General features: G+C 49.3%; 1 protein-coding gene across 1 annotated transcript in view; it reads left to right on the top strand.

The window, feature by feature from the left end:
* Positions 1-3,353: 3,353 nt before the first annotated feature.
* The window catches only part of LOC141056101 (uncharacterized), a 97,221-nt gene continuing 73,028 nt past the window's right edge, over positions 3,354-27,546 (top strand). Inside the window, exons 1-7 of the mRNA XM_073552756.1 lie at positions 3,354-3,559; positions 4,293-4,424; positions 4,534-4,713; positions 4,796-4,919; positions 7,576-7,643; positions 8,219-8,339; positions 26,295-27,413. Of these exons, the coding sequence (XP_073408857.1) occupies positions 4,347-4,424; positions 4,534-4,713; positions 4,796-4,919; positions 7,576-7,643; positions 8,219-8,339; positions 26,295-27,413 (1,690 nt within the window). The 5' untranslated portion in view covers positions 3,354-3,559; positions 4,293-4,346. The remainder of the gene's footprint in view (positions 3,560-4,292; positions 4,425-4,533; positions 4,714-4,795; positions 4,920-7,575; positions 7,644-8,218; positions 8,340-26,294; positions 27,414-27,546) is intronic.

The following is a 27,546-nucleotide window of genomic DNA, read 5'->3' as shown; positions in this document are numbered from 1 at the left end:
ATAACAACAGAGCTAACCACTGAGCCACCGTGCAGGATCCCAGCATAACAGTGCTAACCACTGAGCCACCGTGCAGGATCCCAGCATAACAGTGCTAACCACTGAGCCACCGTGCAGGATCCCAGCATAGCAACAGTACTACCCACTGAGCCACCATGCAGGATCCCAGCATAGCAACAGTACTACCCACTGAGCCACCGTGCAGGATCCCAGCATAACAGTGCTAACCACTGAGCCACGGTGCAGGATCCCAGCATAGCAACAGTACTACCCACTGAGCCACCGTGCAGGATCCCAGCATAACAACAGTGCTAACCACTGAGCCACGGTGCAGGATCCCAGCATAGCAACAGTGCTAACCACTGAGCCACGGTGCAGGATCCCAGCATAACAACAGTGCTAAACACTGAGCCACGGTGCAGGATCCCAGCATAACAACAGTGCTAAACACTGAGCCACGGTGCAGGATCCCAGCATAACAACAGTGCTAAACACTGAGCCACGGTGCAGGATCCCAGCATAGCAACAGTACTACCCACTGAGCCACCGTGCAGGATCCCAGCATAACAACAGTGCTAAACACTGAGCCACGGTGCAGGATCCCAGCATAACAACAGTGCTAAACACTGAGCCACGGTGCAGGATCCCAGCATAACAACAGTGCTAAACACTGAGCCACGGTGCAGGATCCCAGCATAGCAACAGTACTACCCACTGAGCCACCGTGCAGGATCCCAGCATAGCAACAGTGCTAACCACTGAGCCACCGTGCAGGATCCCAGCATAACAACAGTGCTAAACACTGAGCCACGGTGCAGGATCCCAGCATAACAACAGTGCTAAACACTGAGCCACGGTGCAGGATCCCAGCATAACAACAGTGCTAAACACTGAGCCACGGTGCAGGATCCCAGCATAGCAACAGTACTACCCACTGAGCCACCGTGCAGGATCCCAGCATAGCAACAGTGCTAACCACTGATCCACCATGCAGGATCCCAGCATAGCAACAGTGCTAACCACTGAGCCACCGTGCAGGATCCCAGCATAGCAACAGTGCTAACCACTGAGCCACCGTGCAGGATCCCAGCATAGCAACAGTGCTAACCACTGAGCCACCATGCAGGATCCCAGCATAGCAACAGTGCTAACCACTGAGCCACCATGCAGGATCCCAGCATAGCAACAGTGCTAACCACTGAGCCACCATGCAGGATCCCAGCATAACAACAGTGCTAAACACTGAGCCACCGTGCAGGATCCCAGCATAACAACAGTGCTAACCACTGAGCCACCGTGCAGGATCCCAGCATAACAACAGTGCTAACCACTGAGCCACCGTGCAGGATCCCAGCATAGCAACAGTGCTAACCACTGAGCCACCGTGCAGGATCCCAGCATAGCAACAGTGCTAACCACTGATCCACCATGCAGGATCCCAGCATAGCAACAGTGCTAACCACTGAGCCACCGTGCAGGCTCCCAGCATAGCAACAGTGCTAACCACTGAGCCACCATGCAGGCTCCCAGCATAGCAACGGTGCTAACCACTGAGCCACCATGCAGGATCCCAGCATAGCAACAGTGCTAACCACTGAGCCACCGTGCAGGATCCCAGCATAGCAACAGTGCTAACCACTGAGCCACCGTGCAGGATCCCAGCATAGCAACAGTACTACCCACTGAGCCACCGTGCAGGATCCCAGCATAGCAACAGTGCTAACCACTGAGCCACCGTGCAGGATCCCAGCATAGCAACAGTGCTAACCACTGAGCCACCGTGCAGGCTCCCAGCATAGCAACAGTGCTAACCACTGAGCCACCATGCAGGCTCCCAGCATAGCAACGGTGCTAACCACTGAGCCACCGTGCAGGATCCCAGCATAGCAACAGTGCTAACCACTGAGCCACCGTGCAGGATCCCAGCATAGCAACAGTGCTAACCACTGAGCCACCGTGCAGGATCCCAGCATAGCAACAGTGCTAAACACTGAGCCACGGTGCAGGATCCCAGCATAGCAACAGTGCTAACCACTGAGCCACCGTGCAGGATCCCAGCATAGCAACAGTGCTAACCACTGAGCCACCGTGCAGGATCCCAGCATAACAGTGCTAACCACTGAGCCACCGTGCAGGATCCCAGCATAACAGTGCTAACCACTGAGCCACCGTGCAGGATCCCAGCATAACAGTGCTAACCACTGAGCCACCGTGCAGGATCCCAGCATAGCAACAGTGCTAACCACTGAGCCACCGTGCAGGATCCCAGCATAGCAACAGTGCTAACCACTGAGCCACCGTGCAGGATCCCAGCATAACAGTGCTAACCACTGAGCCACCGTGCAGGATCCCAGCATAACAGTGCTAACCACTGAGCCACCGTGCAGGATCCCAGCATAGCAACAGTGCTAACCACTGAGCCACCGTGCAGGATCCCAGCATAACAGTGCTAACCACTGAGCCACCGTGCAGGATCCCAGCATAGCAACAGTGCTAACCACTGAGCCACGGTGCAGGATCCCAGCATAACAACAGTGCTAAACACTGAGCCACGGTGCAGGATCCCAGCATAACAACAGTGCTAACCACTGAGCCACCGTGCAGGATCCCAGCATAGCAACAGTGCTAAACACTGAGCCACGGTGCAGGATCCCAGCATAACAACAGTGCTAACCACTGAGCCACCGTGCAGGATCCCAGCATAGCAACAGTGCTAACCACTGAGCCACCGTGCAGGATCCCAGCATAACAACAGTGCTAAACACTGAGCCACGGTGCAGGATCCCAGCATAGCAACAGTGCTAACCACTGAGCCACCGTGCAGGATCCCAGCATAGCAACAGTGCTAAACACTGAGCCACGGTGCAGGATCCCAGCATAGCAACAGTGCTAACCACTGAGCCACGGTGCAGGATCCCAGCATAACAGTGCTAACCACTGAGCCACCGTGCAGGATCCCAGCATAACAACAGTGCTAAACACTGAGCCACGGTGCAGGATCCCAGCATAGCAACAGTGCTAACCACTGAGCCACCGTGCAGGATCCCAGCATAGCAACAGTGCTAAACACTGAGCCACCGTGCAGGATCCCAGCATAGCAACAGTGCTAACCACTGAGCCACGGTGCAGGATCCCAGCATAACAGTGCTAACCACTGAGCCACGGTGCAGGATCCCCCATGAAATCATAAAAATAACAATGAGGTCAGCCTTGTAAAACCCACGTCCTCTATACAGCACGTTATCGCTTCGTCCCTGCCCCAGTATAACGCCCAGTAGCAGGGTCTCCCCGCCCTCAGTATGTTCTGCAGTGAGAGCCGCTTCCATCAGCAGCTCCTCCTGTCTCTTCTCAGTGACGAGCTGTGCACATGACAGCGGCTCCTGCGCGGTTCTCCGTCCGTCACAAGCCGTCTACACAGAAACTGCAGCAGGAAGGAGATGACCGGCACACACGTGCACCGCTACTTCTGGGTGTGAGCTCCGCCCCTTCCGGTGACGTCACCCTACGGACAGCTGGAAGTGCCGTGTACCCCGGGGGCCGTGCGGCTTTGCAGGAGGAGGTAGGTGTGAACACATCCCTGGGCACAGCCAGCGTTAACCCCTTCACCAGCGGCTGCCCTTGCGTCCCTTCCTGTGGAGTCACTTTTAGGCTTTTATCCCCCATTTTCTTTCCCCTTCCCCCTGTATTTCCTCTCTGTGGCGTCATTTTGGACAGATGAAGTTTATTCTGTGCTCAGTGGTTTTTCCTTTTCTTGCTCTTATTGAAGCCTTTTCGGGGTCTTGAGCCTGCGATCGTCTGACCGCTTGTGCCTGTGTGCAGCGACAGTCGCGGCGTCCTGTGAGCGCGGCCGTGGCTGACTTTTCACAGGTGTACCGTCCTGATCGGGCCCTGTCACAGACTGACAGCGGCATTTAACAGGTTACCAGCAGTGATGAGCGATCTGTGCGGAGGCAGAGAGCCGCTGCTTGTTTCTCGGAGCACCTTGTAACCTGAGAAGAACGCTTCGTTCCGGGAACCATTGCTGTTTGCCGCCGTCGTTTCCCATCGTTGTCGTCCTGGACGATCCGTGTGTGATCCCGAGTGACGGCACATTGGGAAATCTCTGAACGCTAGAACTTAATATCACCGCTGCGGCCAGTGATTAGCTGCAGCGGTTGTATGAAGCCATTTTCAATCATCTCATCTGTAAACAGTAGAAACTCTGCACTTTATATTTCAACAATTGCTCTCGGGTTTTTTTTCCCGTGAGAGTTTATCTCGCCTTTCATTTGTTCATCTTCTTTCCATTTCAGGTTCTTACAATACAGGATCTTCTGCTCTGATATCTTCACATTGACTCATTAGAGATGGACAGGAGCAGAGAGAAGATGGCGGAGATGATGCTAAATCTCACCCTGGAGATCCTCTTCCGGCTTACAGGAGAGGTGAGAGATTCTGCTGACGTCACATTACACCATCCATGGGAATAACAGATGATGTGACCGGAGAGGTGAGGATTCTGGTATTACTATGGTATTACTGTGTCATGTGCAGGATTACACGGTGGTGAAGAAGACCTCCGATGATCGCTGTCAGGCTCCTGGGTCTGAGGGACGGGAAGGAAACACGAGCCCAATCACCGGGTCTCCACCTCATCCCCGGATACATGAGGACATCAATGACCAGAAGATCCTAGAACTCACCTACAAGATGATTGAGCTGCTGACTGGAGAGGTGACACTGCTGGGAATGCTGGGACATTATACAGTGACGCTATGGAGGGATCGGGGGATGACGGTATCATTGTATGTGTCAGGTTCCTATAAGGTGTCAGGACGTCACCGTCTACTTCTCCATGGAGGAGTGGGAGTATCTAGAAGAACACAAGGATCGGTACAAGGACGTGATGATGGAGGACCACCAGCCCCGCACATCACCAGGTAATAGATGAAGTTATCCAACAACTGAAAGAAAAAATTCAGAATGCCACAAAATAAGAAATATTCGCCGTAATGATTCCCACCATTCCTGGGTTCCTCACCGGTCTCTGTCACAGTATAGACCGATATGTGACCGCTTCCGTCACTCACTGGTGCAGGAGCAGTAGCCGCCTCCGAGGCCAATGATGAGGCATGTGATGCAGAGTGACGTGACTGGTAAGGCCGGTTTCACATTAGTGTTTTTGTGCGCAGCACATCGGGTGCGTCATGCGTATCTATGTTTAACATGGCGCACGCATGGTCTTACGTTTGCATGCGTTCGTCTGCGTTTTTCACGCGCATGCGTTTTTTTCCAGGTGTGCGTCTAGACGCGCCTGACGCAACATGTTGCATGTTTGGGTCCGCCCAAAGACGTAAAAAAAAAAATCGCTTGCGCACGGAATGCGTCAAAACAACGCATTACAGTCTATGGGAACGCTGGTGTGCGCATGGACATGCGTACGCCTACGTTTACATACGCATGCGTTTTAAGAGTAAACATGTCTAGACATTGGTTTAATCGACCCCTTTTCCATGACACACGCCCACTGGCGTCCCATTGGTGGAGTCTGTTTCAAGGATTTTTTCAAGGAAATGTGACAGCTAGAGAACGCATGTATTTCTAATTGCGCACAAAGACAAGACACAAATGTGAAACTAGCCTAACCGGCAAAAAGGAGATTGACGGCACTCCACGAATAAAGAAAAAAATAATATATTTTATTGTGGCAAATTAAGCCATATTAAAATCAAGTTGCCTGACGCGTTTCGAGTGCCTGGAGTGCACCCTTAGTCATAGGAATAACCGGCGTCTTCATACTAATGACGGGAGTGATGTCTAAAGGAGCAAGAACAGAGCAGAACTTCTAATAAAGCTTACTGGTAGATTTGTTCCAATCATTGCAGTTCTTATTAAGTTTCCTGAAGCAGCCGACCCCTAAACTACTTACAGTTGTGGCCAAAAGTATTGACACCCCTGCAATTCTGTCAGATAATACTCAGTTTCTTCCTGAAAATGATTGCAAACACAAATTCTTTGGTATTATTATCTTCATTTAATTTGTCTTAAATGAAAAACACAAAAGAGAATGAAGCAAAAAGCAAAACATTGATCATTTCACACAAAACTCCAAAAATGGGCCAGACAAAAGTATTGGCACCCTCAGCCTAATACTTGGTTGCACAACCTTTAGCCAAAATAACTGCGACCAACCGCTTCCGGTAACCATCAATGGGTTTCTTACAATGCTCTGTTGGAATTTTAGACCATTCTTCTTTGGCAAACTGCTCCTGGTCCCTGATATTTGAAGGGTGCCTTCTCCAAACTGCCATTTTTAGATCTCTCCACAGGTGTTCTATGGGATTCAGGTCTGGACTCATTGCTGGCCACCTTAGAAGTCTCCAGTGCTTTCTCTCAAACCATTTTCTAGTGCTTTTTGAAGTGTGTTTTGGGTCATTGTCCTGCTGGAAGACCCATGACTCTGAGGGAGACCCAGCTTTCTCACACTGGGCCTTACATTATGCTGCAAAATTTGTTGGTAGCCTTCAGACTTCATAATGCCATGCACACGGTCAAGCAGTCCAGTGCCAGAGGCAGCAAAGCAACCCCAAAACATCAGGGAGCCTCCGCCATGTTTAACTGTAGGGATCGTGTTTTTTTCTTTGAATGCCTCTTTTTTTCTCCTGTAAACTCTATGTTGATGCCTTTGCCCAAAAAGCTCTACTTTTGTCTCATCTGACCAGAGAACATTCTTCCAAAACGTTTTAGGCTTTTTCAGGTAAGTTTTGGCAAACTCCAGCCTGGCTTTTTTATGCCTCGGGGTAAGAAGTGGGGTCTTCCTGGGTCTCCTGCCATACCGTCCCTTTTCTTTCAGATGCCGACAGATAGTACGGGTTGACACTGTTGTACCCTCGGACTGCAGGGCAGCTTGAACTTGTTTGGATGTTAGTCGAGGTTCTTTATCCAACATCCGCACAATCTTGCGTTGAAATCTCTTGTCAATTTTTCTTTTCCGGCCACATCTAGGGAGGTTAGCCACAGTGCCATGGGCTTTAAACTTCTTGATGACACTGCGCACGGTAGACACAGGAACATTCAGGTCTTTGGAGATGGACTTGTAGCCTTGAGATTGCTCACGCTTCCTCACAATTTGGTTTCTCAAGTCCTCAGACAGTTCTTTGGTCTTCTTTCTGTTCTCCATGCTCAATGTGGTACACACAAGGACACAGGACAGAGGATGAGTCAACTTTAATCCATGTCAACTGGCTGCAAGTGTGATTTAGTTATTGCCAACACCTGTTAGGTGCCACAGGTAAGTTACAGGTGCTGTTAATTACACAAATTAGAGAAGCATCACATGATTTTTCGAACAGTGCCAATACTTTTGTCCACCCTCTTTTTTATGTTTGGTGTGGAATTATATCCAATTTGGCTTTAGGACAATTCTTTTTGTGTTTTTTCAGTTAAGACAAATTAAATGAAGATAATAATACCAAAGAATTTGTGATTGCAATCATTTTCAGGAAGAAACTGAGTATTATCTGACAGAATTGCAGGGGTGTCAATACTTTTGGCCACAACTGTATATCTTATAATTTCATTATGTGCCCTCTACAGTAAGAACCAGTAAGAGGACGACGCCAGAGAGACATCCCGGACCTCCGGACTGTTCACAGGATCATCAGGTAGGTGGAGAGAAGGTTGTAGGACTCTGATGTGTAGGAGGCTGTGCAGGTCGGGTGTTCTGCCCAATCTCCATTATTGTATGATTTATACATGGCGGAGAAGGCGGCTGACCACAGACATTACAGGGTGTCTGGATCTTCTCGCAGTTTTCTGGCTGTGAAACAGGTTGGGATAAGGAGACATGCAGATATTTGAGGTTGTGTCATTTTTGGTCGTCTTGTTAATTAAAGAGATATTCCCAAAACAACAAGTTATTGCCTATGCATTGGATGACGGGAGACTTTTTGGGTTCTGACATCTTGGACTCTCGTAGATCCTTAGATTGAGGCTCTTTGACCCCACCCTGAATGGAGCGCAGGTGCGGATTGTCGGCCTCTGCTATACTCACTGTCATTGGGGCTGTGATGTGCAGCGCTGTATTCCCATAGTCAAAAAATGGATCGGGGGGGTCTTAGCTGTCAGGCTCCCGCCGATCATCAATGGATAGGGTGTAAATAGTTTTTTTCAGTTCGTTTCTGCTCATTCCATGTGACGCGTCCGTGTATCTGTAACTTTCACCATACTTATTTCACAGCTGATGAATGAGGATGAAGATCTGAACAGTAGTAATGATCTATCCATAATAAAAATAGAGGAGATCGACATCTGGGACGATGAGCAGTGGAAATACGAGACTCCTACAGATAACGGCTCAGGTGAGCAGTAAATGCAGATTACAGTCACATATGGCTATAAATGTGAAATTGAGCATTCTGAGCTCCAGCTGGACTAATAATATGCTCATTTGAAATCCATTTTGACGTGTAGTTTTTCATCGTAAGCACACCGGACTCATCGGGTTAAAGAGATTTATTTACTAAGGTATTTTGAAATTTGGCGACAAATCCACTTTAAAAGGGACGCAGTATTGTAGCGTTGGTAATTTACGAGATTTAATCTAGTAGAGGTGAAATGCCACCTTCACCATGTTTTATAGACTCATACTTGGAAGACGCTATATTTTATAGACCCTGTGGAACGTGGTTTCCGTTTGGTTTGACGTAAAGTTTAGGTTCAAATCTTACTCAACTGTAAGTAGATGATGGCTTTGGTTACGGAAAGGCCAAATAAAGTAGGGAAAAAAGCCGACGTGAAAAGCAAAGAGTAGCGATGAGCAAACGTGCTTGGATAAGGTGTTATCTGAGCATGCTCGGGTGCTCACTGAGTGTCTTCAGCATGCTTGAATAATATATTCCAGTCCCCGCAGCTGTATGTCTCGCGGGTGTTCGACAGCCACAACACATGCAGAGATTGCCTAATAAACAGGCAGTCGAACAGCTACGAGACATGCAGCTGCGGGAACTCTAACATATTTTTCGTCACTCTGTTAGCACCCGAGCATGCTCAGATAAGACCTTTTTATAAAAAAATGAAGGCTCATGGCTGAAGGGAGAGGAAAAAAACAAAGTTAAAGGGGTTAATGCTAGTGAGCGAACATGCTCAGGTTAGCATGCTAACCGAGTGTCTTCTACTATCTGCCATTACTAGCTCCTGTGGTCGGCATTCCATAGTCTGACTGCTCTAACTGTAAAGAACCCTTTCCTATTTCGCTGCCTGAATCACCTTTCTTCCACCTGTAATGAGCGCCCCCTGGTTGTTAGTATGGTCTTGAAAAGGAATAAATCATATGTCCTCCTTTGGTGATGCTGTGGGACCTTGGCTGGGAGGAGGGAGTGTCCCAGCGGTGCGAGCTTGCGGGCCTTGGGCCCCTCCTCCCAACCCAAGGCTCGCAGCATCATCCCACTCCTGCCAGCACTGGCTTCCTGCAGAAGGGCCCTTACCTCCTGTGACACCGCTACACAGTCACCCCTCCCGTTAAGTTACATTCAGACTCCCAGTTTTGGGGGAAAAAAGTGCATCTAATAGTCTGAAAAATACAATATGCATATAAATGAGATCTCCTCTGAGACGTCTTTTTTTCTAAGCTGAACAAGTGCAAGTTTTTCACCTCTCCTTATATGAGAGGCCTTCCATCCCTTGTAATAATCTAGTTGTCACCTTTGAACTGACTCTAACTTCTGAATATCCTTTTTAAAACGTGGAGACCAAAACTAGATCCCATATTTTAGATGTGGCTTCACAAGTGATTTAGAAAGGGTAATAATACGTTGGGGTGAAGAATATAGGGTATATAATTTCATGCCAATTGACTGTACCATATCCGGTCCAAGATTACATACCTTTTTCAGAAGTGTGAAGCTGAGACAGGACACCTGGCTTACCAGGAGGTTCAGCTTCAAAAGCTCCAAAGTGGAAAAACTCATAGCCTCAGTAGCCCAAGTTGGGAGCCCAAGTTCCTTCAAACAATTCCCCCCAGATGTGCGGGATCCGTAATTTCATAAGGAGTTATAGAGTTATCGTACATCTTAGCCATATACCGGTTACATTTTTGAGACCTTGGAGACGGGCCAAATACCCGCCGAGGTTTCAAACCTTTCTAGCACCCCGGGGTGGGAAGAACTCTAGAACGGCTAGTAGAAGCCAGGTAGCGAAGTAGTGTTTGGTCTCCAAGCGTAATGGGGGCCTGGCCAGATCCAGTGGTGTCAAAACCACCTCCCTATGACCTTCCGTTGAGAAGTTGTGATCCATCATAGGTTTTGGAGTTTCAGCTACAAGAGTCCAGGGGAGGGAAACTAGGACCATCTCGGGGGTGGAAAAGGGAGTGACCGACCAAGGGGTTAAGTGTTCGTGTGAGGCTGTGGCCCTTGGTTCTCTTTTATGGGAACTCTACCAAAAATCAAAGTGGATGTTCGTTAATATATGAACCCTGTTATTGGTCTAGCAGATATTTGCTCAGCAGTGTGATAGATTATCATCAACAGTAACACTGCGAGTTATACCGTATTTTGATGATTATAAGACACACCCCAAATTTTGAGGAGAAAAATAGGAAAAAAACCTTTTTTTTTAATTAAATGATGGTACCTCTTATAATCCATGCGTCTTATTGCTTACCGGGGGGTGGTGGCTGCGATGAAGTGGGGTCCCAGGATCGCTGCAGGAGGAGGGCGATGCTGTGGACCCCGGACTGGCAGAAAGGGGCGTTTGGTGGCGCAGGCTGCAGTGGAGCAGGGTCCCAGGGTCGTTGCTGGAGGAGGCAAGAGTGGCACGTTACTGCAGGCTGGGATGAGGGGTGTTCAGATGTGCGCCGCTGGGGGTGAAAATTGCTGTGGGGGGGGGGGCTCCGTAGGCATTTTGTGAAAGCCGGGAGCCCCAAGCACATCCATCACTGCGATGCGGCGGCCCCCGTGAAAATGGCCGGCCGGGGGCGGCGCATCCTCAGATTGAGATCTCATTGACTTGTTGTCACACAATATGTCGTTGTGAACTCCCAGAGAAAAATCAATAGGAAATGCTGCACACAAGCATTTACCCCTCTGGGTCACTCCCCTCCTGCCGTCTGGGCTGAACTTAAATCCCCTCCCCTAGAGGTTTGGAGATAAATCGCCCAAAACCTATGAAAGACCATAACTCCTTTCTGAGTGGTCCTAGAGCAGCGGTTATGGCGCCATCGGATCCGTCCGGGCCCCCTGCTACTCATAGAGACTAAACACAATTTTGCTACCTAGTTGCTAATGGCTGTTCTATGTATCTCCCTTCCCGTGTGTGTTAGAATGACTCGAGACTAGTGTTGAGCGATACCGTTCGATACCCAAAAATATCGTATCGGATGGTATCGCCCGATACGAAAAAAATATCGGGTATCGCGGATTCCGATACCGGAAGTCCCATTCAAGTCAATGGGACTTCCGGTATCGGAATTAAAAAAAGCCCTTTATTTCCTTGTTGGCTAATTCTACATAATTGAAAACAAATAAGAATCATGTAGAATGTATTGTGGGAGGTGGAGGAGACATTAAAAGCATAGTGGTTTATTCAAATCACATGGCATAGCATTAATTCCAATTTTTTTTTTCAAGACGTTCGGAGTTAAAAAGATATTGACTATGTTAACTTTTTTATATTTAGTCAGATATGTATGTTTCGCAACTTCCATGCTCTTCACCTTCTTTTGTACTTCTCCCACACTTTCTCCTTCGTGATCCGCAGCAGTAGCATTTTTTTCATCAACTTTTTCTTCACCTTATTCATCTTCTTCTTCTTCATCTTCTTCCCATTAATTTTTTTTTTCCATTCTTCATATTCTTCTTATTCAGCTATTAATAATTTTCATATGCTATTTCTTCATCTTCTTCCTATTCTTCTTTTTCTTCATTTTCTTATGGTGACAGGCATTCCTGTAGTACTTATCTATAAAAGTTATAAGATTACACCTTACGTTCTGCCTGTCACAAAAGATTTACAACAGGATTTGTCCGCGTTCAGTTTGGCCTGCAGCAGCAGACATTTTCCAGGGGCACCACGAGGAGGAACGGACTCACCCCCGTTTACTGCTTAGTCTTCTTCTGCTTATAATTTTGATTTCTTCTATGCTGATTTTTTGTCTTATGCTTAATGTTCTTCTGCTTTCTGTTCTTCTGCTTTTGCTTCTTCTGCTTCTTGTTCTTCTGTCTTTTGTTCTGTATCTTGGTGGTTGTCTTCATGTTCTTTGTCCTCTTGGTCTTATTATTTAGGGTCATATTTCTGGTCTTCTTTGGTGTGGTCTTCAGGGTCGTCATCATCAGGGTCATCGTCATGGAGATCAATAAGGATTACCAAAGACAATTTCAAAAAGCTTGGTCTTGGAAATGTAGCAGAAGTTACAAGAAGGCTGAGAAACTGGCGAGAACCAGCAGACAGTGCTGGCACCCGGATGGGTAGCAGAAGGAACAAGAGCCAATGGCACTACCGAGGACCAACTGACGGTGCTGGACCACGGTCACTAAGCAGAAGGTACCTGTGCTAAAAAGCACTACCAAGGACCAGCTGACGGTGCTGGACCTCGGATACCGAGATGGAGGCACCTAGGCCAAAGGCTGTGGCGAGAACCAGCAGACAGTGCTGGCACCCGGATGGGTAGCAGAAGGAACAAGAGCCAATGGCACTACCGAGGACCAACTGACGGTGCTGGACCACGGTTACTAAGCAGAAGGTACCTGTGCTAAAAAGCACTACCAAGGACCAGCTGACGGTGCTGGACCTCGGATACCGAGATGGAGGCACCTAGGCCAAAGGCTGTGGCGAGAACCAGCAGACAGTGCTGGCACCCGGATGGGTAGCAGAAGGAACAAGAGCCAATGGCACTACCGAGGACCAACTGACGGTGCTGGACCACGGTTACTAGGCAGGAGGTACCTGTGCTAGAAAGCACTACCAAGGACCAGCTGACGGTGCTGGACCTCGGATACCGAGATGGAGGCACCTAGGCCAAAGGCTCTGGCGAGAACCAGCAGACAGTGCTGGAACCCGGGTGGGTAGCAGAAGGTACCCATTGAAAGCAAAGTAGCCAGGCCGCAAGCCGGCCGCAGTTACCGAAACCCACAGTCCTACAGGGTGTCCATGTCCCATTGGCACTACGGATCCAGCCTTCAGTGCCAGTTCCCGCAGCCCACATAGGAGTCACCTAAACTGCAGGCACCGTAGAGTCGGCTAACCCGGCCGCAAGACGACAGGACAACGGATTGGTGGCATAGTGACCTTGACACTACCCGGAAACAGCAGGCGTGCTGGAACCAGGCTGGGCAACAGGGAGTCCCCGTGCCAAAGACACTGCCGAGAACCAGCTGACGGTGCTGGAACCCAGATGGGTAGCAAAAGCTACAAGAGCCAATGGCACTACCGAGGAACAGCTGACGGTGCTGGACCACGGTTACTAGGCAGGAGGTACCTGTGCTAGAAAGCACTACCAAGGACCAGCTGACGGTGCTGGACCTCGGATACCGAGATGGAGGCACCTAGGCCAAAGGCTGTGGCGAGAACCAGCAGACAATGCTGGCACCCGGATGGGTGGCAGAAGGAAAAAGAGCCAATTGCACTACCGAGGACCAACTGACGGTGCTGGACCACGGTTACTAAGCAGAAGGTACCTGTGCTAGAAAGCACTACCAAGGACCAGCTGACGGTGCTGGACCTCGGATACCGAGATGGAGGCACCTAGGCCAAAGGCTCTGGCGAGAACCAGCAGACAGTGCTGGAACCCGGGTGGGTAGCAGAAGGTACCCATTCAAAGCAAAGTAGCCAGGCCGCAAGCTGGCCGCAGTTACCGAAACCCACAGTCCTACAGGGGGTCCATGTCCCATTGGCACTACGGATCCAGCCTTCAGTGCCAGTTCCCGCAGCCCACATAGGAGTCACCTAAACTGCAGGCACCGTAGAGTCGGCTAACCCGGCCGCAAGACGACAGGACAACGGATTGGTGGCATAGTGACCTTGACACTACCCGGAAACAGCAGGCGTGCTGGAACCAGGCTGGGCAACAGGGAGTCCCCGTGCCAAAGACACTGCCGAGAACCAGCTGACGGTGCTGGAACCCAGATGGGTAGCAAAAGCTACAAGATCCAATGGCACTACCGAGGAACAGCTGACGGTGCTGGACCACGGTTACTAAGCAGAAGGTACCTGTGCTAGAAAGCACTACCAAGGACCAGCTGACGGTGCTGGACCTCGGATACCGAGATGGAGGCACCTAGGCCAAAGGCTCTGGCGAGAACCAGCAGACAGTGCTGGAACCCGGGTGGGTAGCAGAAGGTACCCATTCAAAGCAAAGTAGCCAGGCCGCAAGCTGGCCGCAGTTACCGAAACCCACAGTCCTACAGGGGGTCCATGTCCCATTGGCACTACGGATCCAGCCTTCAGTGCCAGTTCCCGCAGCCCACTTGGAGTCACCTAAACTGCAGGCACCGTAGAGTCGGCTAACCCGGCCGCAAGACGACAGGACAACGGATTGGTGGCATAGTGACCTTGACACTACCCGGAAACAGCAGGCGTGCTGGAACCAGGCTGGGCAACAGGGAGTCCCCGTGCCAAAGACACTGCCGAGAACCAGCTGACGGTGCTGGAACCCAGATGGGTAGCAAAAGCTACAAGATCCAATGGCACTACCGAGGAACAGCTGACGGTGCTGGACCACGGTTACTAGGCAGGAGGTACCTGTGCTAGAAAGCACTACCAAGGAACAGCTGACGGTGCTGGACCTCGGATACCGAGATGGAGGCACCTAGGCCAAAGGCTCTGGCGAGAACCAGCAGACAGTGCTGGAACCCGGGTGGGTAGCAGAAGGTACCCATTGAAAGCAAAGTAGCCAGGCCGCAAGCCGGCCGCAGTTACCGAAACCCACAGTCCTACAGGGGGTCCATGTCCCATTGGCACTACGGATCCAGCCTTCAGTGCCAGTTCCCGCAGCCCACATAGGAGTCACCTAAACTGCAGGCACCGTAGAGTCGGCTAACCCGGCCGCAAGACGACAGGACAACGGATTGGTGGCATAGTGACCTTGACACTACCCGGAAACAGCAGGCGTGCTGGAACCAGGCTGGGCAACAGGGAGTCCCCGTGCCAAAGACACTGCCGAGCACCAACTGGCATTGTTGGAGCCCAGGGACAATCATGGTGTAGGCCGAGGCCTACTTGGTGGTAGTTTTAGATTGTTTGTAGGCTACAACAGACTGTCAACGTGCTCCAATTAGGCATCTGTCTCCACTCTGTTTCCAGGATTTCACGTGACTACCAACACCGCCAGTTTATGCGTACAGTAGCCGTCTGCCCAATCCACACGTGTTCCTGTGTTACTGGTGTTCTGTAATGTCAGCAGATCCCCTGATGTTTGTCTGCCAATGTCTCCTGCTCTGTCCACATTCCCACCACTTGCAGTGGGAAGGTGGACAGCGCAGGAGACAGTGCCGGACACACATTGGGGGATCAGCTCACGTTACAGAACACCAGGAACACAGGAACAAGTGTGGAATGCGTGGACGGCAACTGTGAGCAGGAACTGGCGGTGTTGGAGGTCAGGGGAAATACTAGAGACAGAATGGAGACAGAGGCCAAATCAGAGAATGTTTAAATCTGAAGTAGTTACAATTTGGAGGCAGCAGCAGTTTGCCCTCCACACAGCAGGGGATCAGCTGACGTTACCGAACCCCACTTTCACATGAACGAGTGTGTTTTTCTGTGTGGACAGCACTTCCGAGCACCAACTAGCGTTGTTGGAACCCAGGGACAATCATGGTGCAGGCCGAGGCCTACTTGGAGACAGGTGTAAAGTTGAGGTTTTTTGACTTTGGAGGGAGCAGGACACTTTGCCCTCCACACAGCAGGGGATCAGCTGACGTTACTGACCCCCACTTTCACATGAACGAGTGTGTTTTTCTGTGTGGACAGCACTTCTGAGCACCAACTAGCGTTGTTGGAGCCCAGGGAGAACCAGGGTGCAGGCCGAGGCCTACTTGGTGGCAGTTTTAGATTGTTTGTAGGCTACAACAGACTGTCAACGTGCTCCAATTAGGCATCTGTCTCCACTCTGTTTCCAGGATTTCACGTGACTACCAACACCGCCAGTTTATGCGTACAGTAGCCGTCTGCCCAATCCACACGTGTTCCTGTGTTACTGGTGTTCTGTAATGTCAGCAGATCCCCTGATGTTTGTCTGCCAATGTCTCCTGCTCTGTCCACATTCCCACCACTTGCAGTGGGAAGGTGGGCAGCGCAGGAGACAGTGCCGGACGCACATTGGGGGATCAGCTCACGTTACAGAACACCAGGAACACAGGAACAAGTGTGGAATGCGTGGACGGCAACTGTGAGCAGGAACTGGCGGTGTTGGAGGTCAGGGGAAATACTAGAGACAGAGTGGAGACAGAGGCCAAATCAGAGAATGTTTAAATCTGAAGTAGTTACAATTTGGAGGCAGCAGCAGTTTGCCCTCCACACAGCAGGGGATCAGCTGACGTTACCGAACCCCACTTTCACATGAACGAGTGTGTTTTTCTGTGTGGACAGCACTTCCGAGCACCAACTAGCGTTGTTGGAACCCAGGGACAATCATGGTGCAGGCCGAGGCCTACTAGGAGCCAGGTGTAAAGCTGAGGTATTTTGACTTTGGAGGGAGCAGGACACTTTGCCCTCCACACAGCAGGGGATCAGCTGACGTTACTGACCCCCACTTTCACATGAACGAGTGTGTTTTTCTGTGTGGATAGCACTTCCGAGCACCAACTAGCGTTGTTGGAACCCAGGGACAATCATGGTGCAGGCCGAGGCCTACTAGGAGCCAGGTGTAAAGCTGAGGTATTTTGACTTTGGAGGGAGCAGGACACTTTGCCCTCCACACAGCAGGGGATCAGCCGACGTTACCGAACCCCACTTTCACATGAACGAGTGTGTTTTTCTATGTGGACGGCACTTCCGAGCAACAACTGACGATGTTGGAGCCCAGGGATAGTCATTTTGTAGGCTGAGGCCTACTTGGAGGCAGTTTAAGATAAGACGTTGTTTGAATTTGGAGGCAGCAGCAGTTTGCCCTCCACACAGCAGGGGATCAGCTGACATTACTGACCCCCACTTTCACATGAACAAGTGTCTTTTTCTGTGTGGACAGCACTTCCGAGCACCAACTAGCGTTGTTGGAGCCCAGGGAGAACCAGGGTGCAGGCCGAGGCCTACTTGATGGCAGTTTTAGATTGTTTGTAGGCTACAACAGGCTGTCAACGTGCTCCAATTAGGCATCTGTCTCCACTCTGTATCCAGGATTTCACGTGACCACCAACACCACCAGTTTATGCGTACAGTAGCCGTCTGACCAATCCACACGTGTTCCTGTGTTACTGGGATTCTGTAATGTCAGCAGATCCCCTGATGTGTGTCTGCCACTGTCTCCTGCTCTGTCCACATTCCCACCGCTTGCAGTGGGAAGGTGGACAGCGCAGGAGACAGTGGCGGACACACATTGGGGGATCTGCTGACGTAACAGAACCCCAGTAACACAGGAACACGTGTGGAATGCGTGGACGGCAACTGTGAGCAGGAACTGGCGGTGTTGGAGGTCAGGGGAAATACTAGAGACAGAGTGGAGACAGAGGCCAAATCAGAGAATGTTTAAATCTGAAGTAGCTAAAATTTGGAGGCAGCAGCAGTCTGCCCGCCACACAGCAGGGGATCTGCTGACGTTACCGAACCCCACTTTCACATGAACGAGTGTGTTTTTCTGTGTGGACAACACTTCCGAGCACCAACTGGCGTTGTCGGAGCCCAGGGAAAATGAGGTTGTAGGCCGAGACCTACTTGGTGGCAGTTTGCGATTGTTTCTAGACTACTACTAACTGTCAACGTACTCCAATTAGGCCTCTGTCTTCACTCTGTTTCGAGTATTTCCTCTGGCTTCCAACCACGCCAGTTGCTGCTCTGAAATGCCGTCTGCAAAACCCACACTTGTTCCTGTGTTACTGGGGTTCTGTAACAGCAGCTTCTCCCTAGAGGTGAGTCAGGCAATGTCTCCTGCTCTGTCCACATTTCCACTACAAGTAGTGGGAATGTAGACAAAGCAGGAGACATTGCCGTGCTCATCTCTGGAGATGAGCAGATGTTACAGGACCCAGGTACCACAGGAACAAGTGTGGATTGTGCAGACGGCACTTGAGAGCAGAAACAGGCGGTGTTGTAGGCCGGAGGAAATACTCAAAACAGAGTGGAGACAGAGGGCAAATCAGAGAACATATTAAATCAGAGGTAGTCAGAAGTTGTAGGCAGCAGGAGAGTTTGCCGTACACACAGCAGGGGATCAGCTGACGTTACCGAACCCCACTTACACATGAGCGAGTGTTTTGTCTGTGCGGACAGCACTTCCGAGCACCAACTGGCGTTGTCGGAGGCCAGGGAAAATGAGGTAGTAGGCCGAGGCCTACTTGGAGCCAGGTGTAAATCTGAGGTTGTTTGACTGTGGAGGGAGCAGGACACTTTGCCATATACACAGCAGGGGATCAGCTGACGTTACCGAACCCCACTTTCACATGAACGAGTGTGTTTTTCTGTGTGGACAGCACTTCTGAGCACCAACTGGCGGTGTCGGAGCCCAGGGAAAATCAGGTAGTAGGCCGAGGCCTACTTGGTGGCAGTTTGCGATTGTTTCTAGACTACTACTAACTGTCAACGTACTCCAATTAGGCCTCTGTCTTCACTCTGTTTCGAGTATTTCCTCTGGCTTCCAACCACGCCAGTTGCTGCTCTGAAATGCCGTCTGCACAACCCACACTTGTTCCTGTGTTACTGGGGTTCTGTAACAGCAGCTTCTCCCTAGAGGTGAGTCAGGCAATGTCTCCTGCTCTGTCCACATTTCCACTACAAGTAGTGGGAATGTAGACAAAGCAGGAGACATTGCCGTGCTCAACTCTGGAGATGAGCAGATGTTACAGGACCCAGGTACCACAGGAACAAGTGTGGATTGTGCAGACGGCACTTGAGAGCAGAAACAGGCGGTGTTGTAGGCCGGAGGAAATACTCAAAACAGAGTGGAGACAGAGGGCAAATCAGAGAACATATTAAATCAGAGGTAGTCAGAAGTTGTAGGCAGCAGGAGAGTTTGCCGTACACACAGCAGGGGATCAGCTGACGTTACCGAACCCCACTTACACATGAGCGAGTGTTTTGTCTGTGCGGACAGCACTTCCGAGCACCAACTGGCGTTGTCGGAGGCCAGGGAAAATGAGGTAGTAGGCCGAGGCCTACTTGGAGCCAGGTGTAAATCTGAGGTTGTTTGACTGTGGAGGGAGCAGGACACTTTGCCATACACACAGCAGGGGATCAGCTGACGTTACCGAACCCCACTTACACATGAGCGAGTGTTTTGTCTGTGTGGACAGCACTTCTGAGCACCAACTGGCGGTGTCGGAGCCCAGGGAAAATCAGGTAGTAGGCCGAGGCCTCATTGGTGGCAGTTTGCGACTGTTTCTAGACTACTACTAACTGTCAACGTACTCCAATTAGGCCTCTGTCTTCACTCTGTTTCGAGTATTTCCTCTGGCTTCCAACCACGCCAGTTGCTGCTCTGAAATGCCGTCTGCACAACCCACACTTGTTCCTGTGTTACTGGGGTTCTGTAACAGCAGCTTCTCCCTAGAGGTGAGTCAGGCAATGTCTCCTGCTCTGTCCACATTTCCACTACAAGTAGTGGGAATGTAGACAAAGCAGGAGACATTGCCGTGCTCAACTCTGGAGATGAGCAGATGTTACAGGACCCAGGTACCACAGGAATAAGTGTGGATTGTGCAGACGGCACTTGACAGCAGAAACAGGCGGTGTTGTAGGCCGGAGGAAATACTCAAAACAGAGTGGAGACAGAGGGCAAATCAGAGAACATATTAAATCAGAGGTAGTCAGAAGTTGTAGGCAGCAGGAGAGTTTGCCGTACACACAGCAGGGGATCAGCTGACGTTACCGAACCCCACTTACACATGAGCGAGTGTTTTGTCTGTGCGGACAGCACTTCTGAGCAACAACGGGCGTTGCTGTAGCCCAGGAAATAAAGTTCAGGTCATAGAAACATGAACACAACAGGAGACCTGGATCCTGTTGCCAGCCAATTATTTATTCTGGAAGAGGACTGGCAAATTCAGGTGAGATCCAGGCCTTGTTCATTTTCACAAAAGTAAGCTGGTCAACATTATCGGCGGATAGTCGCGTGCGACGGCCTGTTACCACATCACCTGCAGCACTAAAGACACGTTCCGATAATACACTGGCAGCAGGGCAAGCCAGCACCTCCAATGCATACTGGCTAAGCTCTGGCCATGTATCCAGCTTAGAGACCCAATACTTGAACGGGGAAGAGCCATCTGGGAGAACACTAACAGGGCACGACAAGTAGTCTGTCACCATCTGACGGAAACGTTGCCTCCTGCTGACTGGAGCCGTCTGTGATGGTGTAGCCGTTTGTGGCGGTCCCACAAAACTTTTCCACATTTGGGCCATACTGGCCTTGCCTTGTCCTGCGGCACTGCCTCTGCTACCTCTTTGTGCAGAGCTTCCTCCACTGCCTCTACCCACATGGCTGGTTTGAAAAGCACTACCAGCAACACTTGTGGGGGGAATGGAGAACATGATGGCCTGCACAAGTGTTTCTTGGTACTCCCGCATTTTTCGCTCCCGGTTCAACTGTGGTATGAGGCTTTGTAAGTTGTCCCAGTAGCGAGGATCTAGGAGGGTGTACACCCAATAATCAGCCGTGTGGAGAATGTTGGCGATGCGGCGGTCATTTAACAAGCACAGCAGCATGAAATCAACCATGTGCTGCAGACTGCCAACTGGACCGGAAACGCTGTCCCCAGCTTGAGGCAGCATCTCTGCCTGCTCAGCATCACCCCACCCTCGCTGTACACACTGACTACTAGAGCCTTGTGTACCTCCCTCCTCTGGAGAGATGTGTTCCTCCTCCTCCATTGACTCCTCCTCATCCTCCTCACTAAGTGTCCCCTGCCTGGGCCTTTGTGTGGAAGCACGTTGCGCAGACTTGCCAGAAGCAGATGGCATTTCTGACTGCTCATCCTCGACCTCTTCAAAAACCTCCTCACTTAGTGCTTGTAAGGTTTTTTGAAGCAGACAGATGAGGGGGACAGTCATGCTGATTAGTGCATCATCTGCACTGGCCATCCGCGTGGAGTCATCGAAGGCACGCAAAACTTGGCAGATGTCCCTCATAGTGGCCCACTCAGTGGTGGTGAAGTGTGTCCGGCGCACAGTGCGACTTGTTTGCGCCTGATGCAGCTGGTACTCCATTACTGCTGCCTGATGCTCACACAACCGCTCCAACATATGTAACGTTGAATTCCACCTGGTGGGGAGGTCACATATGATGCGATGTTCTGGCAGGCGGAATCGGCGTTGCAGAGATGCAATGCGTGATCTTGCCATGCTGGAACGCTGCAAGTGAGCACACTCTAGGCGAACCTTGTGCAGCAGTGCATCAAGATCCGGATAGTCCCTCAGAAAGCTCTGCACGACCAAATTGAGCACGTGTGCCAGACATGGTATGTGAGTGAGGTTGCCTAGGCCCAGAGTTGCCACTAGATTTCGGCCATTGTCACACACTACCAAACCTGGCTGGAGATTCGCTGGCACAAACCACACATCGCTCTCCTGCTTGATGGCATTCCAGAGCTCCTGTGCTGTGTGGCTCCGATTCCCCAAAGAAATTAATTTAAGGACGGCCTGTTGACGTTTGGCCACACCTGTGCTCATATCTGGCCTAACAGGCTCACGCAGTGCTGACTCCGAGGAACTAGAGTAGGAGGAGGACTCAAAATGCACAGACTGCATTCCTGCAATCCTTGGAGTTGGCAGAATACGTACAGAGCCACTCTCCAGATCTGTACCCGGCTCCACAACATTGACCCAATGGGCAGTGAGGGAAAGGTATCGTCCCTGTCCATGGCTACTGGTCCACGCATCGGTGGTCAGGTGGACCTTGCTACTGACGGCATTTAGTAGCGCATTTTTAATTTTTCCCTCCACATGCTTTTGCAGGGCAGGGACAGCCTGCCTGCTGAAATAAAAGCGGCTGGGCACATTGTATTGTGGAACAGCTAATGACATAAAGTTCCGGAAGGTGTCAGTCTCCACCAGCCTGAATGACAGCATCTCAAGGGCCAGTAGTTTGGCAATGCCGGCATTCAGAGCCAGTGCACGGGGATGGTTTGCCGAGTATGGCCGCTTTTTCTCCCATGCCTGTGCTACCGATTGCTGGTGAGTGGCCTGGGAGTGTGCTGATGACTGCGAACGTGGTTCAGTGGGTGGAATTTCACTGGGTCTCTGGACAACAGTGGCAGTGGTTCTTCCATGGCGTTCCAGTGAGGAAGCCGAACCAGCTGTGTGTGAGCTGGAGGAAGAGGCCCCAACACGAGCTGAAGAGGTGGTAGGTGCTGCTGAAGGTTGGCCTACATCTTCAGTGTGTCTGTGTAACTCCACCTCGTGCTTGGTACGCACATGTTTCCACATATTTGTGGTATTGAGGTTGGTCACATTTTTCCCTCGTTTCACTTTCTGATGACACAGCTTGCATTTGACAAAGCAAATGTCATCTGCAACTGTGTCAAAAAAAGACCACACACTGCAAGTCCTGGGAGCGCCCGTTTTGTGTTTTGGAAGAGGATTGCTCCTCACGGGTGCCAAAGTGGAGGCTACAGGCAACCAAGTCTGCCCCCGCCCTCTCCCTCCCCTTTTGGCCGTTCGGGGAATCTCTTCTTCAGAGCTGCTCCCACCACCTTCCTGTGGCTGACGCCATGATGGGTCAAGGACCTCATCATCTCCACTCCCCTCTTCAAGCACCGGCTGGTCCTGGGTTGTCTCGCCAGCACCGTACGCACCAGAAATTGGCAACTGAGTCTCATCATCATCTGATGCATACTGAGGTGTGCTGACCATAGGCACTGGCCCACCCGCCTCTTCAGATTCAGAGGGACAAAGCAGTTGCGCATCACTGCATTCTCCCTCTTCTTCACGCTCTAGAATGCTGCTTGGCTGGCCACCTCTTTCCAAGCCAACAGATTCTGAGAACAGAAGTAAAGATTGAGATGGCTCCTGTCCAGGGCTCTCAGACTGCCTGGGCAATTTGGCAGGTGGTGAAGAGACAGATGGTTGCTCTTCAGTGCTCTGGCCTTGGGAGGATGCGGAAGTCATTGAAGTGGATGCCTTAGCTGCCATCCATCCGACAACGGCTTCAATTTGTTCGTCACGCAGCAGTGGGGTACGGCGAGGTCCTACAAAGCTGCGCATGAAGGACTGTTGCCTGGTAAAAGTGGGGGATGCCGGGTCACTGGTGGCCGCAGCAGATACCTAATCCCCACGTCCTCTCCCTGCTGAATCCCCCCGTCCTCTCCCTGCTGAAACTCCACGGCCACGACCACGTGCCTTACTCCCTGCCTTCTTCATCTTGGTAGACTGATAAAGATAGGCAGAAAAGTAAAAAAGGGGTGGCTTAGTGTTCTTATTCCTGAACACCTGCTAACAAGTATAAGAAACACTAATTTGGCTAAGAGTGTGTGTAATACACTTTAATATGATCTAATGTGGCCTAGACAACTGTAAAGTGGAGTGTTTGGTGAACTTTATTTCCTTTTTTTTGGGTGGGGGGAAAGGAAAGGATGTGACCAAAGTTTGAAAGCTATAGTATCACAAACTTTTTGGAGCGATTACAATGCAGGAAGCTAACCTACAATGCAATTGATGAGGCTCCAAAAAATAGGGTGATACTAGCCTGGCTGGCCCTGAAGGGCACAAGCCAGCAAAAAGGCTCCTCTATCTAATCCTATATAGTGTTTGCAACCAACCAATGACAATGGATGCGGTTGGAAGCACACTAATATTGGAGCAAAAATCTGGCTAAATTAGCTGCAAAAAAAGGACTATGTATGAGGCAATGACGCACGCTGAGCGGACTACAGCTAGCGGTGGCTGTAGGACACACTGCAACGTGAGCTGCACTCACACACAGAGAGACCTATCAGACAGCCAAAAACAGTGCAGAGAAATGGGCTATAGCACTGAAAGGCTGCTGAAAGGCTCCGCTGTCCACTCCTTTAGTGTTTGCAACCAACGTATATGGATACGTATGGAAGCACACTATACAGGAGAAAAAAAAAGCAGCAATAAAAGAAAAATGTGTATGAGGCAGAGACACACGCTGGCCGGCCTACAAGCAGACGTGCCTGCAGGACACACTGCACAGCGTGGGTCTGCACTCACACAGCCCTTGCAGACAGCTGTGAAAACAGCGCTGCTAGGGAAAAGCAAGCTACAATGGTGGTTTATGTAGCCTGGGTTAAGCACTATATGTTTTGTGGAATCGCTATTTCTAACTGTCCCTCACAGTCTTCAACAGCAGCCTGTCCCTAACTGAATTCACAGCAGAGTGACCAGAAATGGCGGCTGCAGCGCTTTTTATAGTGCATCATGACATCATTTCAGCAGCCAATCACAGCCATGCCAGTAGTTAACATGCCTACATGCCTAACAGGATATGCCCACACTTCTGAGGATCCCCATTGGCTGAATCAAATCGAGCGGGCTCCTAGCATTATGGGAACTTCCGATTCCGGTATTCGATATGAAAAAAGTATCGGAACTAAGTATCGGAATTCCGATACAGCTAATATCGGCCGATACCCGATACTTGCGGTATCGGAATGCTCAACACTACTCGAGACCCATGCAGGTGCTTGCCCTATTATGGGGATCTCGGAAATATATATGATGTACAGCTAGGACGTATATTATTTCCATAACTCCTCTATAAAATCCCAGCTGGCTGAACAAAGGACTCGAGAGTGAATTTTTTTGTTTGAAGCTGGTCAGGTGTCTTGTTACCACAGCGCATACTGAAAGGGTTTTTATAATCAGATGCTAAATATAATTCCATGTCAACCATCTGTATCCTATCTCCAATATTCTTCACAGTTATTATCAGCTTTCCTAAAGTTCTGTTTTTTTAATTTTCCCTTTTGAATATTTGATTGAAATTACATTGCAACTTACCATATTATGGTCACTGCATCCCAAATGCTACTGGACCTGTAGATGTGCAAAAGGTATCTGGTCTATTTGCCAGGACCAGATCCAGCAGATTACCTCCCCTGGTTGGTTCATCTACCACGCCTGAAGCATTTGGGATGCAGATAAGAACTTGCAGCTTTTTGCACAACCAGAAGATTCTATGTCCCATTGAATGTCTGGAGACTAAAAATCCCCCATAATAAGGACCTTATTATTATTTGCTGCCTTTTTAATTTGCAGCATTTCATCCTTTACCTGTTCCTCTATATTAGGAGGTTTGAAGCAAACTCCAGTTAGCGGCTTTCCATTATTGCCATCCCCATGTATGTTTACGCATACTGACTCTGTCACAGTGTCGTCATTGAGCACAGGTCTTAAGATGGATTTTACATACAAGATACAAATATAAAATACGGTGACAAAACTAACAATGACAGACTGGTCCGAGAGGTGGAGAGGGCTCTACCCTTGTGGGCTTACATTATACAAGGTAATGGGGAAAGAGACAGTAGATTAGGGGGTTGCGGCAGCATCGGTGGTGAGGTGGTCGGGGGTCATTGTAGGCTGTCGTTTTTCTTGTAGACTTGGGTTTTCAAGTTCCATCTGAAAGTTTCAAGTGTGGCGCATCATCAGAAGTGTTGGGTCACAGAATTCCAAAGCATGGGAGATACTCGGGAGAAGCCTTGGAGTCGATTGGGTGACAAATGTATGAGTGTGCAGAAGAGGACTGTAGATTACGCGTTGGACGATATCAGGAGATTAGTTTGGGGCTATATGGAGGAGACAGATTATGGATGGTTTTGTAGGTCTGCATTAGCATTTTGAACTGGATACATTGGGGAATTGGGAGACAATGAAGAGAGAAGCAGAGGAGTAGCGTGGAATGAGGTGGATTAGTCTGGCTGCAGAGTTAGGCATGAACAAGAGAGGTGCGAGAGAGCTAGCAGAGAGGCCACAGAGGTGAATATTGCAGTAGTCCAGGTAGGACTACTGCAATATTCTCCCTTTTATCTCATATTGTCCATTATTATGGTCTCATTATTGTCCCTTATATCTCATATTGTTAAAAATGTTTCAAATAAACCTTTTACAAAAAAAAAAATCCAGTTACGCTCAGGTAAAATGGGTTAATGGTGCACACATTTAAATTTTTATTATTAAAAAAAATATTAAAAATTTGTTTTATTTATTGGCAGATGACTGTACCAGGATCTTGGAGGGATATATGAAGTCAGATTTTAATGCAGATAAGCCTGATATCAGACACGCTACACATGGAGAACCCGCCATTGCCACAGATATACTTTCATCTTCTGATTCATCAAAGACTGAAAGACAAAATAAAATTCATAGATGGGATAATCAAAATGACACTGCTTTTGAAATAGAGAATCCATTTTCATGTTCAGAATGTGGAAAATGTTTTAACAAAAAATCACATCTTGTTATACATCAGAGAAGTCACACAGGGGAGAAGCCATTTTCATGTTCAGAATGTGGAAAAAGTTTTAACAAGAAATCATACCTTGTTATACACCAGAGAAGTCACACAGGGGAGAAGCCATATTCATGTTTGGAATGTGGGAAAGATTTTAATCAGAAAGCACATCTTGTTAATCATCAAAGAATTCACACAGGGGAGAAGCCATACTCCTGTTCAGAGTGTGGGAAATATTTCAATCAAAAATCACATCTTCTTAATCATCAGAGAATTCACACAGGGGAAAAACCATATTCATGCCCACGATGTGGTAAATGTTTCACAAATCAATCATATCTTATCGTACACGAGAGAAGTCACACACGAGAGAAGCCATATGGATGTTCAGAATGTAGTAAATGTTTTACAAATCAATCACATCTTCTTAGACATCAAAGAAGTCACACAGGTGAGAAGCCGTATTCCTGCTCAGAATGTGGAAAACGTTTTACAAATCAATCCTATTGTGTTGCACATGTGAGAAATCACACACAAGAGAAAACATTTTCGTGTTCAGAATGTGGGAAATATTTTAACCAGAAATCGCATCTTCTCAGACATCAGAGAAGTCACAAAGGAGAGAAGCCATTCACGTGCCTAAAATGCGGGAAAGGTTTTACACGTCAATCAGGTCTTTGTCAACATGAGAGAAGTCACATAGGGGAGAATCCATTTTCATTTTCAGAGCATGAGAAAGATATTAACCAGAAATCAGATCATAGTCAGAGAATTCATACAGATGAGAAGCCTTATTTGTGCTATGAATGTGGTAAATGTTTTACCTGCCAATCAGATCTTCTTGAACATCAAATGATTGTATGTAATGTACGAAATTACCAATAAACATTTGTCTATGTGTAATTTTCTAGAACATTTTTCTGTTTCGTAAACTATCTTTTTATAGAAGATAATTATACTAAACCTTTTTTTCTCTAGTCACCCTCCGCGACATCACCACAGGAGGATGC

This window comes from Dendrobates tinctorius, unplaced genomic scaffold, assembly GCF_039654945.1.
Source record: "Dendrobates tinctorius isolate UK_male_01 unplaced genomic scaffold, ASM3965494v1 ptg000196l, whole genome shotgun sequence".
Lineage (NCBI taxonomy): Eukaryota > Metazoa > Chordata > Amphibia > Anura > Dendrobatidae > Dendrobates > Dendrobates tinctorius.
This window is presented reverse-complemented; position numbering and strand designations above follow the sequence as displayed.